Genomic DNA, 17,815 nt, shown 5'->3' on the forward strand with positions numbered 1-17,815 from the left:
TCAAATTATTAGTTTTCTCAAAGATGTTTATTCTCGATTCTTATTTTATCGCATTTGTGATAAATACTTTTACATATATTATTTTTACTTTTTTCAGTGCTATTCTATTCTTTTTTTCTATTTCTTTACTGGAATTACATGCTCTTTTGCATTCTTATTACTTCTCAATTCTTGTGAATACTATTCCTTGAATACTATTTTCCACTATTTTAATTTATGTCAATTTTATTCGTTCTCTCTTTTTTAATCTACTCAGTTCTTACTTCTCCTGAATTCTTATTTCTTTTCCACGATTAACCAGTGATTATTATTTCTATCAATTCGTAATTCTTTTCAATGTTTTTTCCTCATTTATGAATTTTATCTTAATCTTCATTTCTTTCCAATAATAATTTCTCTGTAATATTTTTGCTTTTTGATTCATTTTCTTCCTCAATTTTATATTTACCATATTTTTTTTTAATTATTTTCGATATTTTTCAAATTTTTATTCCTCAAAAGTTCTAATTTCGTTTCATGGCCAAGTTATTCTCAATTCCTTTTAACCCTGAACTTTTATTTCTTCACCATTCTCATTTGTGATAGTTGTTTCATTTATTTTATTTTCATTTTTTAAAAAAGCGTTGAACATCTCACGTTTTCTCTTTTCATTTATATTTCGTTCCATTGCTTATATTTTCTCCAATCTAAACTCACTTTTCAATTCCTCTTACAGTCTTAGTTTACTGATAATTTCATTGCTCGTCAATTCTCATTTAATCTATTTTGGTTTCCTCAACTCTGGTTTATAAATAAATCCTGTTTTCCCTATTTATTATCCCTTGCTTTTTTGTTTGATCTTCCATTCTTATTACTTCTCTGTTCTTTTTTTCTCAACAATTAAAATATCTTTACAGTTTTCTTCTATCTTTTGTTGTTGCTGTTTTATTCTTATTGTTTTTCTTATTCTCCTGGTTCCACTTTTTACTACATTCTAATTGCTTCTCAAATCTTATTTACATTTTTTCGGTTTCTTAACGATTTAAAACTGACTAGTGATTAAAAGGGAAGAACGAATTTGAATACTATAGAGTTTTAGTACTCAAGAAAGAGCAAGGATATTATTTTAATGTGCGGAAAGGTGAGACGTGACAAGAGTTAGTTAAGTAAGCAGAAGGCTTCTTGCAACTAAACTGTTATCTTCTGCCAGAGAAGCCGAACTTATGTAAATCGTCCGAGTTTTGTGATATGCCAGAAGGTAATGTAAGTACAGTTTACTATGCGAACCAGCAAAAACAATTCTTTGCATTTCAATACTTCCCAATTTCTACATCTCTTCAATTTTTATTTCTCCTCTACTTCTATTTTAATGATTTTTAACTTTTTTCATGAAACTAACTTTAAAGGTTGTTTTGTTGAATCGCTTATTTAAAAGCTAAGGAAAAACCTGTTTTAATCCATCTAGTGGTGTAATGATGCCTTTCTCATGTACATATAATATTGTGGTATTCTATTCAAAAATTTTCTCTTCGATTTTTGAAAGAAAGCAAGAGATTGTTTATACATAACATACAGAATAAAACAGTGCTTTGATTGCGTAAGTCATCCTTAAGAAAACGAAATGGGTTCACTATTATATGCACTTGCAGCACCGGAACCTGAGAACCGGTATAATCAAAGTCGGTTCGTACGGCCACCAACTAACATAATATGACATACAAACTCTACTAGTACGCACTCTAGTCCAGTTTATAACATTTTTTACGGTTTTGTTCCGCCAGCTTAAGTGACGGTGTACAATATACCCTGTAATTCCGGAACCGAAAGTCGGATCCGGATGAAATTCAGGAATTCTGTATGAGACCACGAAACATTTCATTTGAATCTAAGTTTGTCAAAATCGGTTCAGCCATCTCCGAGAAAACCTAGTGAGATTATTTGACACACACATACATACATACACCTAGACATTGCTCACCTCGATTAACTGAGTGGAATGGTATATGACACTGGGCCAATTTTCAGTAGTCGGTTTTCCAAGTGATTGCGTAACCTTTCTCTATGAGAAAGGCAAAACGCGCATTTCATGTCTTGAACGAATTTTTGAATCTTTATTAGATTTTGCAGTATAGGCTATTGAAAAAAGGGTCTTTTTTATAAACTCGAAAATCATATCTCGAAAATTCCACGTACCATATTGGAATAAAAAAATACGTGTCGAATATTTTAGAGTTCTTTAACGAAAAAAAATAGTCAGATGAAAAAAAAATGTTGGTGGCTGGGTTTGCGTGGAATGCCCCCTATAGACTATGCTACTAGCCACACTCGCTTGTGGTCTCAAATGGTTACCTGGGATGATTATTTACTCATTCCTAGTGACCTAACTCTCACATGCAGTTTTCTTTTCAAAACATTCCTGAGTAATGGTTGTCTGGTTATTTGGAACGACAACTTGATGAACACATAACTTGTTATACGAACGGTTCTCTGTTGAATGGTCGTGCTGGTGCTGGTGTCTACTGTCGTGAAATGAAGCTAGAGCAGTCTCATTCACTTGGTAGATACAGTACTATGTTCCAAGCAGAAATCTACGCACTCCTGTGCGGAATACAATCGGCACTTCAGCAGAGAATTTGTGGTAAAGCATTTTTTTTTGGGTCGACAGTCAGGCAGCTTCAAAAACACTCAGAACTCAGAACTCAAATTGAAGACCTCAGCATTTCAAATGCTGTTTACTTCTTATGAGTATCCCGCCATTCTGGTATTACTGGAAATGAATGGGCTGATGAGTTGGCTAGAGCTGGTGCAACGAATGATTTCGTTGGTCCTGAACCAGCTTTACCACTTACCATCGTTCTGTATTGACCTTTAAAAGGTTTTATCAGATTATTTGACATCCTTTATGGGGTGCCGAATTTACTTCTGCTTGTACATACTGCGAATCGTTCTGCATTCTTCCGGGAATGCACAATGATGCCGCTTTTTTTAAATCTCTAAATCCTCTCAGCGGTTGGAGGTTTCATTAACTGTGCATTTTGGCACCTGCATATCGTTCAGCATCCTTTCGGGGATGCAGATCGATATGTTTGTTTACGTTTTGTATTGTTTTCTACCTCATCCACTTCACAATTCCCTTCCACGTCCCTTGTATCATTTCCTTACCATCAGGAAATTGATGAGAAGCCACGGCAAGGCACAATTCTTCAAATAACTAGGGGAACGTGCCACTTGAGTCAATTAGTTCTGATTCCTGATTCGACAATTTCGAATGCTATTAAGTGACTGTTCTTGGTAGCTACCATCGGGTACAGGTGATGTGCAAAGCCATATGGAACAAGTTTAATGACTTTAGCGCTGAAAGTATGCGGAAAATTTAATTATGTTTGCAAATTTGTTTTCACCTGTCGGAGTTCGCTATTCATGCCTATGCACGAGAGAAGAAGGTACGATGTGCGATGTTCTATATCTAAGGCTGTGCCTTTTTTCTCGGTGTTTATGACATCCGACAGTGCTTAGGTTCGTTGTAGAATAGGCATTCGTATGCAATTTTGGCTCCAATAGAATCATCCCGAATGATTAGATAACAGCGTACTGACAGCAAAATAAGTCGAATACTTGCTTTAAAATGCTTTTCGTTTGTTACTAACTTGCCTTGTTGAAAGGCGAAACACTAGTGCAAATTAGGACAATTACGGTCAGCTATTTGATCTCGTTGCACTCCCGAGTGGCTTTTGTTCAGCAGCTCGTTATATTTTTCATTAGCTTCTTGATCATCTGTGCACGGTGCCCTAGATGTAACCTACTGAGAGACAAATCCTTTGTTTTATCAGCAACTCAAAGAAAAGTGACATCATTTTCCCACGGAAAAAGTAATCTCTTTCGTTTTTGCTGTCTTTCCTTTTACGCTAACTTCTGAAGTAGCTAGCACTAGCGGCCACTGTTGGCACAGGGTGGACAGAATTGTGATTTTCGATGTCATGTTCTCATTAGGTATTGTTTCATAATGATACTTTATTATTGCTACAAACTGAGGAATTGAGTGTAAGTAATCTCAATTTGAAAGAGTTAATAGTAATTCTAATAGTCCGGCAGTTGGAATTTGACGCTTTTGCTCATATATTTCAATATTTCATTTACCTCAATATTTCAGTGGAAGAAACAATTGAAAAAAGTGCACGGGATTCATTTCTGGCTTTCAGAAGAGCCAAATTGTTGTTTTCACTACGATATTAGACACTGATTGGAACATTTTTCTCAAACGCGATGCAGCCAAATGCTAGCTTTATTTGCGCTCGTTTGGTGTGAATTTCCCACAGCGAAAAGTGCTCAAAGCTTATCAAATTATTCTAGATTTGTACTATATTGATGATTTTTACCTCCGGTTTGCAATGAAGTAATCCTAATAGTTCTTTAAATAACATTTTTATTAGAATAACTGATTTTGCATTATGTTCCCCATCGTAGTCCAATTTTTGTTGTATTTTTCTCCAATGCAAACGACCAGCAACTGGATGATGCAATCGCTCTTGTTTGAAGCGAAACTCACACTGCGAACGTGAAGATATGCTCACAGAAGTACTAGTTGTTGTTTTTCTGCGTTCAGGCTTGTGAAACGAAATCCCATATTCGCCATTAACTGAAGAACCAGTTGACTAACGCCGGGTGTAGTTCCACTGTCTCCGTTCATGGCTTATCATACAATTCATAGACTGAAGCTAGCAAACGTGCAACAGGGTCTGTTTAAGTATTCGGTTGATTTTGATGTTCCGTGTTTGGATCTATTTTTCACAATTTAAACAATGTTTTTGTAATAAATGTGGCATTAACAACAATGATTTTGTAAGCTCCTAAGGAGGAGGATGAGTAAAGAGCTTACAAAATCATTGGAAGCGACTCAACAAGCAGTTAAAATCCATGAAAAAGGCGATTTCTCTCTTGCGAGCAGCTGATTTAAAGGCAATCAAGAAAGGTTTTTTTTTTTAACATCGTATTGTTACTGGGGATGAAAAATGGATAACCCCAAGAAGAAAAAATACCCGCCGGATTCTTCTGATATCGCTCCTTCTAATTATTGGTTTTACCGACGGACGATCTGGCAGGTTTATATCTTTCGCAGATTTAATCGAAAATTCTCTTCCAACTTGGAGACATTTTTTTCGAGATGGAATTCAGAAATTGCCTGAGAGGTGGAAAAAAGTAGAATTTAGCGATGTACGACAGTTTGAATAATCTTTAAATTAATTTTTTTTTTTATATATAAATGCATTTTTGATTCCAAAAATATATGGACCGAATTAATTTGTACCCCCAATATTTTTCGAAATTCTGTCCGCTCTACGCTCGAGAATCCATCACAGTGCGCGGTTACTGCATTGCATTGACATTTTCATGGGTGGCGCCTGAAAGTAGCTTACAATAAACTACATCAGAGCAGCGGAAGTCGTTCCACGGGTAGAAAAAATGAAAACCACAGGATTCATGTTCCACAAACAGTTCAACCTTTTTTTTGCATGCTGGGCTAAGATGTTGATCGAAAAATCTTCGCCATATCATCCGATTGATTTAGAATACTGGTTTTACATATATTTTTTTCTGTTGTTATGTGTTCAGTATCGATTGTCAAATTGTGTTGATCAAAAATCAACTTTAGATTCGGCACTAAACAGTCATTCGCACCGCATACGAATAGCTCTAGGCTCCTGTAAAATTTTCAGGCTACCCAGAGTTGAATCGCTTCAAGGCTTCTTTCTTACTAAGGCTACATGAATCGCTAATAGTCTCTTTGAAAACTAATAATTAGTCAGTCTGTCTAAAGAATTCTTAGTGTCAGTAGGTTTGTAGCACCAGTCATGCAATGGTTCTGAACACTATGAATCGGCTGCGAAAACTGTGGAACCAGAAGGTCAAATTCCACAACAGGAAAGTAATACCAAGGCTTTGATTTGATTTGGCTTTTCGAAGGCTATTTCTCCGATGAGTGATATTTCGAGCAAGTCAGTCTACCTCAAGACAAATCCATTATTAAGCTTTTTTGAAGGCTAACTATCTTTCTTGAAACCTCAAGCCAAGATTAATGACATTTCGATTAACTGTTTCTGGAACAGGGAATCTGAAGGCTTTCGTAGTTGCAGTAAGTTTTTACAATTATTAAATATCCCGACCTACAGGTTCAGATAGTTTTACAAACTGTTTTTAAAATTCCGTACTTTTGTGTCTTCAACTTAATGAAGGTTGAACACATTTTAGCTCTATCACCCTATTTAGATAATTTAGCTTAGTTAATTTATATACTTGAACATATAATAGACCTATCGAATCTGTTTTAAAAGATTTATCAAATGAGTAATCTCCCGGGAAATTAATCATATAAATTTCAATCGAAGTGAAATTGAACATTTGAGAAAAAAAATCATTTTTTTCAACATAAATTTCGTTGGAAACATTACACGAGACATAATTGCACATATTGAAAACTTAACGCAATGTCGTCGTTGCCAAAACTTCGGTTATGGTACAGAAAAATTGTCATACACTGAGACAAAAAATATATGAAACAATAAATTATCCATTTAGTTCTATATTCAACTATCTTAGAGCTAATTTGTTCAAATACAGATTTTACATTGAAAATCATGTGGATCATGAAATTAGTGAATTAGATATTCTGCGGACATCAACACAGTACTAAATCATTACATAATCGAAACATGGAATCTTTCAGTTCCCAAAGCTCAAACTAAATTAAATTTTCCTATCATCGATGACAATCTTCAACTGCTCATTCGGTTGAAGAATGTTCGTCGACGACAATATCAACGTTCTCGTGATTCTGCTATGAAAAACATAGTTAAGAATTAAAAACTAAATTGGACATAGATTTACTCTTTTGCGAAATGAAAATTTCGCTAATGAAGTTGAACAAATTAAACCATATTCTAAACCTTTCTGGAACGTATCTAAGGTTTTTAAGAAACCTCAGAAACCAATTCCTGCTTTCAAGGAAGGAAATCAAATACTGCTTACAAATAGCGAAAAAGCGCAAGAACTTGCTCAGCAGTTCGAGAGTGTCCACAATTTTAATATAATTTTAATCATTTCTACAACAGACCGAGTTGGTAAGCGTACATCGAACGAATGATCTAAGTCCTAACCGGCTCACGATGTGTCTACAACAGTTCAGGGTGGCGGAAATGGTAAACGCGTATGAACGGATTGCATAAGAACGCAAGTTCGAGTCATGCTTCCGAGCGTATCGTTTTCCAAAAAAATATCTTTTCTGTGAGTTTTTCACTCATTTGGCTTCTTCAATATATGTTTCCACTTTTAGCCAAAAAAACTGATCTTAGTCTCTGATGACATTTGGTCAATAGAACGGTGTCGATTGGGTGCTATCGCCTTCTGAGTTAGTAGCAGAATGAGAGGGTGCGACATGGCTTATAAGTTAAAGCTCATCCTAAAGTGCAATGTTTGTCATAGTATATTGCAACATATAATTCTGTTTATTATTAAATTAATTATTATATATTGAATTGAATTATATTATATTATATTATATATAATAATACCAATAATAATAATAATAATAATAATAATAATATTATTGTTATTATTATTATTATTATTATTATTATTATTATTATTATTATCTTTTTTATGCGATATTCGCCTAACCAGCGACCATTTTTTTAGAAACAGAACATGGAAATTATAGAATGATAGTAGTGAAGGGAAAGCAAGGATGTGAATATATAGAACGGAAAGGTGAGACGTGACAGAGGGTCATCTTAGCAAGTAGAAATCTTTTAGTAACTTAACTTTTACTTTCTACCAGAGGAGCTGGGCTTAGGCATACGAACAATGTGAATCGCCCAAGTCTCTGGTATGTCGGAAAATCATTATCATTATTATTAAAAGAGAAATATTATATTTCCTGCAGTACTGCGACGAAAGAAGAGCATAACTTACACTGTGACATTTACTGTTATATTGTATCATAGCATATTATTTCATATATTATCGATTTTTAATTATATTATATTATATTCTGTTATATATCATTATATTACATTACATATTGTATTATGCTCAATTATATCGACTACGGGGAGGGGCAAGTTCGGATCTACTGTAAGTCTACCCGTATACACTGGTAATGCCTTGAACTGATGGTGGCTTCACACATACATAAATACATACATGTTTACGTCGCTTTCGAGAGCAAGTCGGCGTCGTATCGGCGGCTTTTTGCTGTGTTATATTGTCCATTTACCTGTTAGTGGCTTCGGCGCAGGCACACAAACGAAACCAATCAAATTAAACGTGGGGTATGCTTTCAAGGAAAATGATCCGATATGGATTCATATTAATGTTCCAAATTTTGTTTGTAGAAATGCAAGTAACATAACCATCTTTTCCTGTAGTAGTAAGTTTAAAGTGCAGTAATTCACATTCGGAACCGATGTAATTTCTCACGGCGAAACTGAATGCTTTCCCCGAATACAACAAGCATCACTGAAAACATCCGATACTTGACCACATAAATTACAACTCGCAAATGGAGCTCCTGTGCATCACTCGCACTCGACAAATTGCTCTGCCAGTTCTAATTTGTTAAATCGGAAATCTCTCCACCGCTAATGGTTACAACGGTTTTGATTGGACAGAGAACACGACAAACCCCACATCGTTAGTTAAATCAGGGACCTTCAAAGAACGGAAACAGATAGTTCATTATGGAGCAACATCAATCCTCTTCGGTCAGCCGGTCAGTCGAGAGACGATATCGACCTCCGGTTCAGCTTTTCCTGTAAACGAGAAGATGATAGAAGTGACCCAAATGGAATACCGCAATGTTCCCGACCGGCTTTCTATACTGCAATGGCTCACCGATCAGCACTCGATCCCGGGCTGTTAAAAAATCCAGGCTAGACACTGACGACGACGACGACGACGCGACGAGGAGGAAGCCATGGTACGGTACAAGGAATATGCAAATTCCAGTGATTTGTCATTTTATTGCGGTTCGCTTCCGGTTTCGAGTGCGGTTCAGTAAGCTTTCTCCGAGCGAATATTAATTTTCCTTCCGCTCGTACGTCCGTTCGAATAATGCGTTCGGCAAGCAATGATTGGAGCTTTAACAGGTTTTATTTTTTCTTGCTGCTCTGCTTGGTGCCAACCTCGTAGTAACCGGAAAATGGAAATGAAATCTTCGATACAAATTGATGTTATAAATGTAATTTGCGGGACTCGGAGGAATCGTTTTATGGAAATTGATTTTCCCACTCTTCACCGTGAATCGTAAATTGAACCCGGATCGAATTTATTCCGTCATGTTGCCAACTTGTTTAGTACCAGGTGCCGTCAGCCAGTGGATCCTGTTTATTCTGAATATGAGAAATATTATTTTCGTTCCGCATACTAATGTCTGGGGAGAGCGGAGCAGTTGTGTTTTCGGAAACAATCCGTTTTGATTTGGTTATCCATGGTGATTCATGAAGCAAAGCTTCGTCCTTTTGTCGTCACGGAATTCTTGAAAAGCAAGCTGAATTTGGGAGCCAAAATCACCGCCTGTTCAAAGAATGATGAACCCTCCGAGCACCAATAGGCAGTACAAGGCGTGAAAATCACGTTCGCGAAAGTTATTTCCCTTACTGTTTTGGAAAATTGCGTTTGTGAATTGACACTACGTGAGAATGTCACAGCGTCCAATTTGCAGGCAGCTTGGGGAGGTACAAAAAGATCACAAAGAAGTTTCGAGGTGAGCTTCCGATTGTCAGTGAACTGAGGAAGGATGTTTGTTTTCTTTTCCACACGCACTTTGGTCGATTTAAGAACACAGGATTTAATACTCACTTTCTGGATCCGGCCACCTCTTCGACTATGCATCGATTCCGTCGCCATCGGCAAGGCGTTATAGTCCAGTAGCTGGAAGCTGCACTGCGTGCCCAACCCTCTTCGGGATAGAGAAGCACCTGGAAGAAGAAGGAGATTTCGAGATTATTCTAGAGGTAAATTCACCAAACATGATTCGATTTAAAAGTGTTCAGAGATGTTTGCGCCGATCAAAATCCCCTAGAAAACTCCTGAATTTTATTTGGGCCAGACTGTGGAGAACGTAGTACTTTCTGCGCAAATTTATTTTCCAGGTGCGCCAGAAAAAAAAATTTCGGTTTTTAGAACAGGCTCAAATCGCCGATGGTCACTATTTTTTTAAATATTTAAAAAAAATCTCATATCCAAAAGAACATCGAGAGTTGAGAAAAAAAGTATGTTTTTGGGTATCTCGATTTTGAAATAGAAAATATTCATTATGCCAAGTACACATAACCATGGCAAGAAGTCTTTCTTGGCTTTCTCATATAGATAAGTTATGCAATCACTGTGAAAACCTATTTTGGAACCAAGGCCCGCAGGGCTGAGTGTCATATACCATTGGAATCAGTTCGTTAAGATATGAAATTATGTAACGTTTTTGAGCGATCATTTTTTTCAGAGATGGCTGAACCGATTTTCTTATGGTCCCATACGAATTTCATCCGGATCCGATATCCGGTTGTGAAAAGGGTGAAGAGGTGGAGATCTGCAGAGTGAAAATATAAGCTCTAATCTTGATATCGTAACCAATGAGGTTCAACCGAGGTGCGATTATTGCTAGTTAAAAACTAATAGCAGATTATCAACGAAACGTTTTTGTTCGAGAGTATGAGGATTTACTGAAAGGAAGATTTAAGATTTAAATAATCCTTGGAACGACATTTAATAACGTCATCCACAATCTGTCCAAACATTCATCTTTAGAACCAACAGTAACACCCAGCTCAATGTATTCCATCTTTATCTCTTAGAAAAAAAAAAGTTCAACGGTGGTCCTTCATCATTAGTCCAATACGTTGAATCATTGGTCCAATGAACGCCCAATCAATTGTTCAACGGGAGGCCAATACGGGACCTTCGTTTGCCGATTTTGAAACAGACCATTTTTTCGTTCAACAAACCCGGAAGACAGAGGTCCATTGTTGAACCATTTTTAATATGAGGAGTTGAAGCCTCGTTGGACTGGTTTTACTTGAGAATTTTGAGAATTTCCGAAGATTTTTCCACTTATTTTTTTAAACTAACACTACATATCTATACAATACTTCTACTTCACGTAGAATAACAACAAATATTCTTTCTATATGAAGGTAATACCTAGATTTCACACTATTTTTGCAAGAGAAAAAACAACAACAAACCTGGCTAACCCCTAAATGAACAACAAACCGTTCCAGCAAACTGAACGAATATTTCGTGCAGTATGTCGTTCAATAAGCGCTCAACGACCAACAAAATAGAACCGCCTGCTGAGAGGGCAGGAATGTCAATCATGTACGACTAACAAATTTAACTGGGGTTACAATGTATTCTCTACACTCTAATTTTCTTTAGCGGCTAATTCGGTGGGTAATTATGGTAATTCGAAACAGTTAGTGTTTTCTAGGTTGCCAAAAAATACCATCAGTCATTTGAAAGCCAAATAATTAAGAATTAAATTTAAAGCCTTATAATTAAAATTGAAATTGTTATTTTCTAAACTATTCAGTATTTATAATACTACTACTAAATAAGGAAGGATATCTCATCATCAGTGGCTCTTAAGACTCTTAGGATTCAAACTAGGAGTGTATTCTAGAGATGGGCAAAACTGAAGAATCGCTCAAAACATAATAGTTCTACCGAAAGAATTAGTTCTATTGAACCGTTCTTTCGTTCTTCTTTTTTATATATTATTTATTTTATTCCGGTTTTAAGCTTTCTGGTTTCGTTCTTTGTATGTTTCTTCGAAAATAATATGAGAGCTACAGATTACAGATTTAATAATAGTGAGTACTTTTTGCATGTATTCCTACCAACAATCATTTTTTATACGTTATTAAAGGTCATGAATGTGTGTAACTTCTACCAGATTCCTTAAACCAGCAAACATTCCGAAAAACGCAACTAACTTGTATGCACCCTCAAAGAATTCGATTTTTTTTTTCATTTTTATATAGAGAACTATCATTCTTAAATAAAGAACTCAAATTCACTCACTCTTCGAGGAGAAATAACTCGTTGAATTGTTCGTGAACGGATTGCCCATCTCTAGTGTATTCCAATATGTACTAAAGGGTGATTTTTTAAGAGCTTGAGAACTTTTTTAAACAATAAAACGCATAAAATTTGCAAAATCTCATCGGTTCTTTATTTTAAACGTTAGATTGGTACATGACATTTACTTTTTGAAGATAATTTCATTTAAATGTTGACCGCGGCTGCGTCTTAGGTGGTCCATTCGGAAAATCCGCTTTTTTATCGACAAATTTTGTTCAGCGATGAGGCTCATTTCTGGTTGAATGGCTACGTAAATAAGCAAAATTGCCGCATTTGGAGTGAAGAGCAACCAGAAGCCGTTCAAGAACTGCCCATGCATCCCGAAAAATGCACTGTTTGGTGTGGTTTGTACGCTGGTGGAATCATTGGACCGTATTTTTTCAAAGATGCTGTTGGACGCAACGTTACAGTGAATGGCGATCGCTATCGTTCGATGCTAACAAACTTTTTGTTGCCAAAAATGGAAGAACTGAACTTGGTTGACATGTGGTTTCAACAAGATGGCGCTACATGCCACACAGCTCGCGATTCTATGGCCATTTTGAGGGAAAACTTCGGAGAACAATTCATCTCAAGAAATGGACCGGTAAGTTGGCCACCAAGATCATGCGATTTGACGCCTTTAGACTATTTTTTGTGGGGCTACGTCAAGTCTAAAGTCTACAGAAATAAGCCAGTAACTATTCCAGCTTTGGAAGACAACATTTCCGAAGAAATTCGGGCTATTCCGGCCGAAATGCTCGAAAAAGTTGCCCAAAATTGGACTTTCCGAATGGACCACCTAAGACGCAGCCGCGGTCAACATTTAAATGAAATTATCTTCAAAAAGTAAATGTCATGTACCAATCTAACGTTTAAAATAAAGAACCGATGAGATTTTGCAAATTTTATGCGTTTTATTGTTTAAAAAAGTTCTCAAGCTCTTAAAAAATCACCCTTTATATTAGCCTAGTATAGTCTAAAAAAAGTATACCTAAGGTTAAAAATGAACAAGAAATAATTCTACTCCCGATTCCATCTAACAACATATAAGATATTTCATTTTTTTGTGAAACGGAACTAAATCCTTCTAAAATTATTAAAATGGACTCTTGTCGCTCTGAGAAAAACAACTACAATATATGCCTCTTGGTACTGAGATGATCTAAATTTGATTCTTCGTCGACATCATCACCCGCATTCTTGTGATCCTACTACGAAATCCATAGGTAATAATCTTTGATATAAATTAAACATTAAACATTCACTGAACAAATCAAACCATCTTCTAAACCTTTCTAAGGTTTTTCATAAATTCTCTGAATCCAATTTCAGCTCTCAAAGAAGGATATCAAATACTCATTGCAAACAGTGGACAATGTCAAAGTCGACAGCTTTTTAAATTTTGTGAATCCTATTGAAATCAATACCAAGATTACAACACAAGTATTGTCTCAAGATGACATTACTGAGACAAAAAATATGATGAAATTAGGATAGTCATTAACCCACTCAAAAACATGAAGGCTCCTAAGAATTTTTCATAATTTTATCAAACATGTTAACTGACATTTCTTTTGCAACCATATTACGCAAATTTATTCTGAAATTCAATGGAAATCCAGCAAAAGCATGTGTTCGATGTGCTGTTGTTGATAACGACTAAGAAAGCTGATGCATTCTGAAATTCCATTGAAAATTGCTGCCAAACCCTTACAAAAATTGTTGAACGAAACATGGGATGTTGGCCCCATCTCCAATGGATTGTGTACCATAGAACCCGTGTGGGACAATACGATGTTTCAAAACTTTTACTGAACTTCTCACTCAAACACAAAATGGAGTATTGCTTCCAACTTTTCATTTGTTTAATCAAGAAAGTCACGATGCTGAAAATCTTTACTAAGATCAGGGCTAATAAATTTTTTCCCGGATTTGAACTAAAATTTCCGACTTTTTCAGGTTTTTCCCGCTGAAACGAAATTCCCGACTTTTTCCCGGTTCGTCTTTTTTTTTATTTTTTCTCTCCTTCTTCTTTCAGCTTTCTTCTTATATTCTTTTCAATTTCTTGTAATTTTCTTCACAATTATTTTATTTTTTTTTTCATTTTCCTATAATTTTTTTCTTGGGTTTCTTCTTTTTATATTTTTGTTTTTTCTTTTCCTGCGTCTTTTCTCTTTCCATTTATTTTCTCTTTCTTGTCTTATTCGTTTACATTTTTATTTTCTTTTTTTTTGGCTTGTGCAATCGTTGTGATTCTCATATACCATTCTACTGCATTCGTCGAATACGCAAAATGTCTGTGTGTGTATGTGACGTTTTGGACACACTGAACCGATTTTCACAAACAACTAAAAGGTTGTGTGGTCCCATGCTAAATTCCAGAATTTTGTTTCGATCCGACTTCCAGTTTCGGAGTTATGGGGTAAAGTGTGTAAAAGAATAAAAATATGTGCATTAACTTTGCTCGGAGATGGCAGAACAATGTTCACAAAATTAGATTGAAATCTTAGGTTTTACGGTTTCGGAATCACAAGGTGATCAGTTGAACGCCTTTACGAAAGAAGCACGCTGTTTGCGGTTTTTGATTTCGTAAACGAGGTAATGAAAACGAAAATCGAACATCGACAGTTTGGTATGGAAAACACAAACGAGTCCATAGGCACAAAACTTACATGAGCACGACATTTCAACAGTTTTGAATAAATTCGAATCACGGCGCAGATACGAATGTCTGTTACCGGTTAAAGCAGTTACACGGATAAAATTCCATTGCTGGTACCATGTTGAGGAATTTATTAAAATCATGAAAATGTCTTCTCATGAGATCATCTCTATTATTAATGATTTTATGAGCAAAATGATTTATATAAAAAAAAATTAGAGGGTTGTATTTAAGACACTACAGAGCACAATAACATTAAAAATGGAACGTTTCTAGGGACTTCATAATTAATACAAAAATGAAGATGATAATGATGATGATACGCTAAACTAAAAACTTATTCAATTGACTAATTACAAACTTGCTCTAGTTTGAGCGCTTAGATTGTTAGCGAATGATAAAATTGACAATTAGATTCTTTCTTGATAATTGATTGTACTCAATTTTGATCCTTTTCCACAAATTTTTACATTGTTAAGTTTTGAATAACGTCCTTTAACTTGTAGTCAATTATTATGAATTCAAAGTTACTTGAAAGCTCAATTTTAGGTACAAACAACCTAAAAATTTAAACCTGAACAAATGAAACGATTTTATTTTATGATAATAATTTTCGAGAAACGTTAATTTTATAAACAGTTAATCGATCCAAGAGAAGATTTTATTTATTTTAACGAAAAATGTTGTACCAGTAAACTCAGTAGTAGTGTAATTTTATTAATCCTTCGTCAAAATCGTCGATAATCTTCGGAAAGTATCGGTAAATAATATGGCAACAATACGAGAAAGAAAACATGTGAAACAATTCGCATAAAATATTTAGTTACTTACATTGACTTTCGCTTTGGCATATTAGGAATATACGGAATGGATACGGAACAAAATTCCTAAATTTTGTTCATATTGTAACTTGATGTTATAAACACATGAATGAACATTGTCATAGTTACAACGCGTGTAGCCATCAGACGCTTATTGTTTTGTAACAAATAATAATAAAACTGAAACTGGCGGTTAACCAAATTATACGAGGGTTCCTATTCAAACGATACATGTAAAATCGCAGCTAAGCTTACCTTGAGTTTATCTTTAATACTATACGATATTGCATCGAATTGTACTGTATATATGGGCCTGTGGAACTCATTTATACTACTAAACCGAGGAGGCCGCTTTTAGATAAGTTTCAGAATTCAATTCTGAATCTTTTGAAGCGTTTAATTCCTGGTGGGACAAGTCATATTGTCACGTTTTGTTCGTATGGGAATGGAGATTTAAATATGCAAACCGATCAGTTGACATATTAAAGCATTTTTAAGCTTACAATATTGAAGCTTTGGAAAAATTTAAATTAGGAAAATCCATTAACAAATCATCGAGGAACAAGCGCAGCAAATTAGATTCGCAAAAAATCTATCGCCGATAATTTTCAATTGGCCTGATAGTTACCAGAGAACCAAAATGAAATACTCAATTCAAACAAACTTTTCAATGGTATGCAATTGAAATATTCAAATTACGTTATCTCATAAGTTTAAGTTAAATGTTTCCGTCTCGATTAGTTGTTGAGTTATATAAATCCATCAACAAATGACTGAGTTATAAGCGTTCAAAATTATGACAGAAAAATGTTACGCGATTAGTTTTGCATGTTTTAAATAGACACCCAGCCTCGTGTAGCGAAGTGTAAGGCATTTTTAATGGCAAAATCGACCAAAAATTTACTAAATACATGGGATATTCCAAAAGAATCTGTAACCACTTTGATTCGGTTCTTCAATAGCTAGAAGATATATAAGACACTTAAGCGAAAACGGTGTTGCGCTGATAGCAGGAAATTTCACCAACACATAATGCAAAAACGACAATCCAGCAAGTGAACGCATATACAATCCAGTCATCAGCTCACTGGACGAGCTACTTGTTTCATTCACAGTCAAACATCAACTAAACAAAGAAATATTGTGCAGCATATATTTATAGATTTCTCTTCATACTACGCATAACGGTGCCGTGTTTTTTTTTGCATGACGCAAAGCCTCCTATGTCGAACAAAAAGTTGACGTCATTTTGTACAACAGGGATTGGTGGATGAAAACATAGGTTGATTCCAACCATTTTTCCAATAGTATGCTATTGAAATACTGAAACGACGTCGTCATACATGTTTAAGTTAAAAGTTTCCGAATCAATTGGTTGTTAAATTATAACGATCCATCAACAAATGACCGAGTTATTAATGTTCAAAATTATGACGCAAAAAGGTTACGCGACTATTTTTGGAACTTTTAATTGACACCCGGCCCCATATAGTGAAGAGTAAGGCATTTTTAATGCCAAAAAGTTTTTTTTGAAAGATGATTTATTGCTCACGTTATGAATCATTTTGCATCATGAGTAATAAACATGAAGATTTCACTTGGTTCGTTTGTTTTCGAATAATAGGATAATTCGAAATAGAGCATGAGAAGTAAGCCAAACAACTATAATTAATATTCAAAATGAAATAATTTTTTCATTGAATTTATTGTTAGTGAAGGTAGAAAAAATCTTTAAAACTAGTTGGTAAATTCTTCTAGCATGCAGACTGAACCGGTTGAACTTTTATTCGAAAAAATATTTTTTTTATTCTATTGAATGCGGTCGAATTTTATCCAGATTCGACTTCCAGGGTGATGAAAGTTAAAAATGTCTAACCATTGTATAGTTAACGACACAAAGAAATACGAAATTTTAAAAAAAGACTGTAAAACTATTCGAACTTGTAGGCCTGGTTATTTAATGGCTGTAAAAACTTACTGAAGCTTTTACAGCCTTCAAATAGCCAGGCCTAATGAGAAAGGCACTATTCCACCACTAGGTGGATTGAAACAGATTTTTCTCATTATTTTTCATCTATTTGCTAATTTCGAATTTCAATTTTTTTTGTTTTGCACCAAAGTGTAATGTACTACGTACTAGGTTGCATAACAGTTCAACAAATTTTTTGTGCATTGGCGAATCGAAGGAGTAATGTAAGGACTAAAAGTTTAATATTAACCTAAAAGTAACTGTTAATAT

The 17,815-nt window shown here is 35.1% G+C and overlaps 1 protein-coding gene and 1 pseudogene across 1 annotated transcript in view; one reads left to right on the forward strand and one right to left on the reverse strand.

Moving 5' to 3' along the window:
* The window catches only part of LOC131438910 (uncharacterized), a 205,073-nt gene that overhangs the window by 92,454 nt on the left and 94,804 nt on the right, over positions 1–17,815 (reverse strand). Inside the window, exon 3 of the mRNA XM_058609304.1 lies at positions 9,832–9,950. Within this exon, the coding sequence (XP_058465287.1) occupies positions 9,832–9,950 (119 nt within the window). The remainder of the gene's footprint in view (positions 1–9,831; positions 9,951–17,815) is intronic.
* LOC131439713 (U4 spliceosomal RNA) lies at positions 10,577–10,728 on the forward strand (annotated as a pseudogene).

Source organism: Malaya genurostris, chromosome 3 (genome assembly GCF_030247185.1).
Source record: "Malaya genurostris strain Urasoe2022 chromosome 3, Malgen_1.1, whole genome shotgun sequence".
Lineage (NCBI taxonomy): Eukaryota > Metazoa > Arthropoda > Insecta > Diptera > Culicidae > Malaya > Malaya genurostris.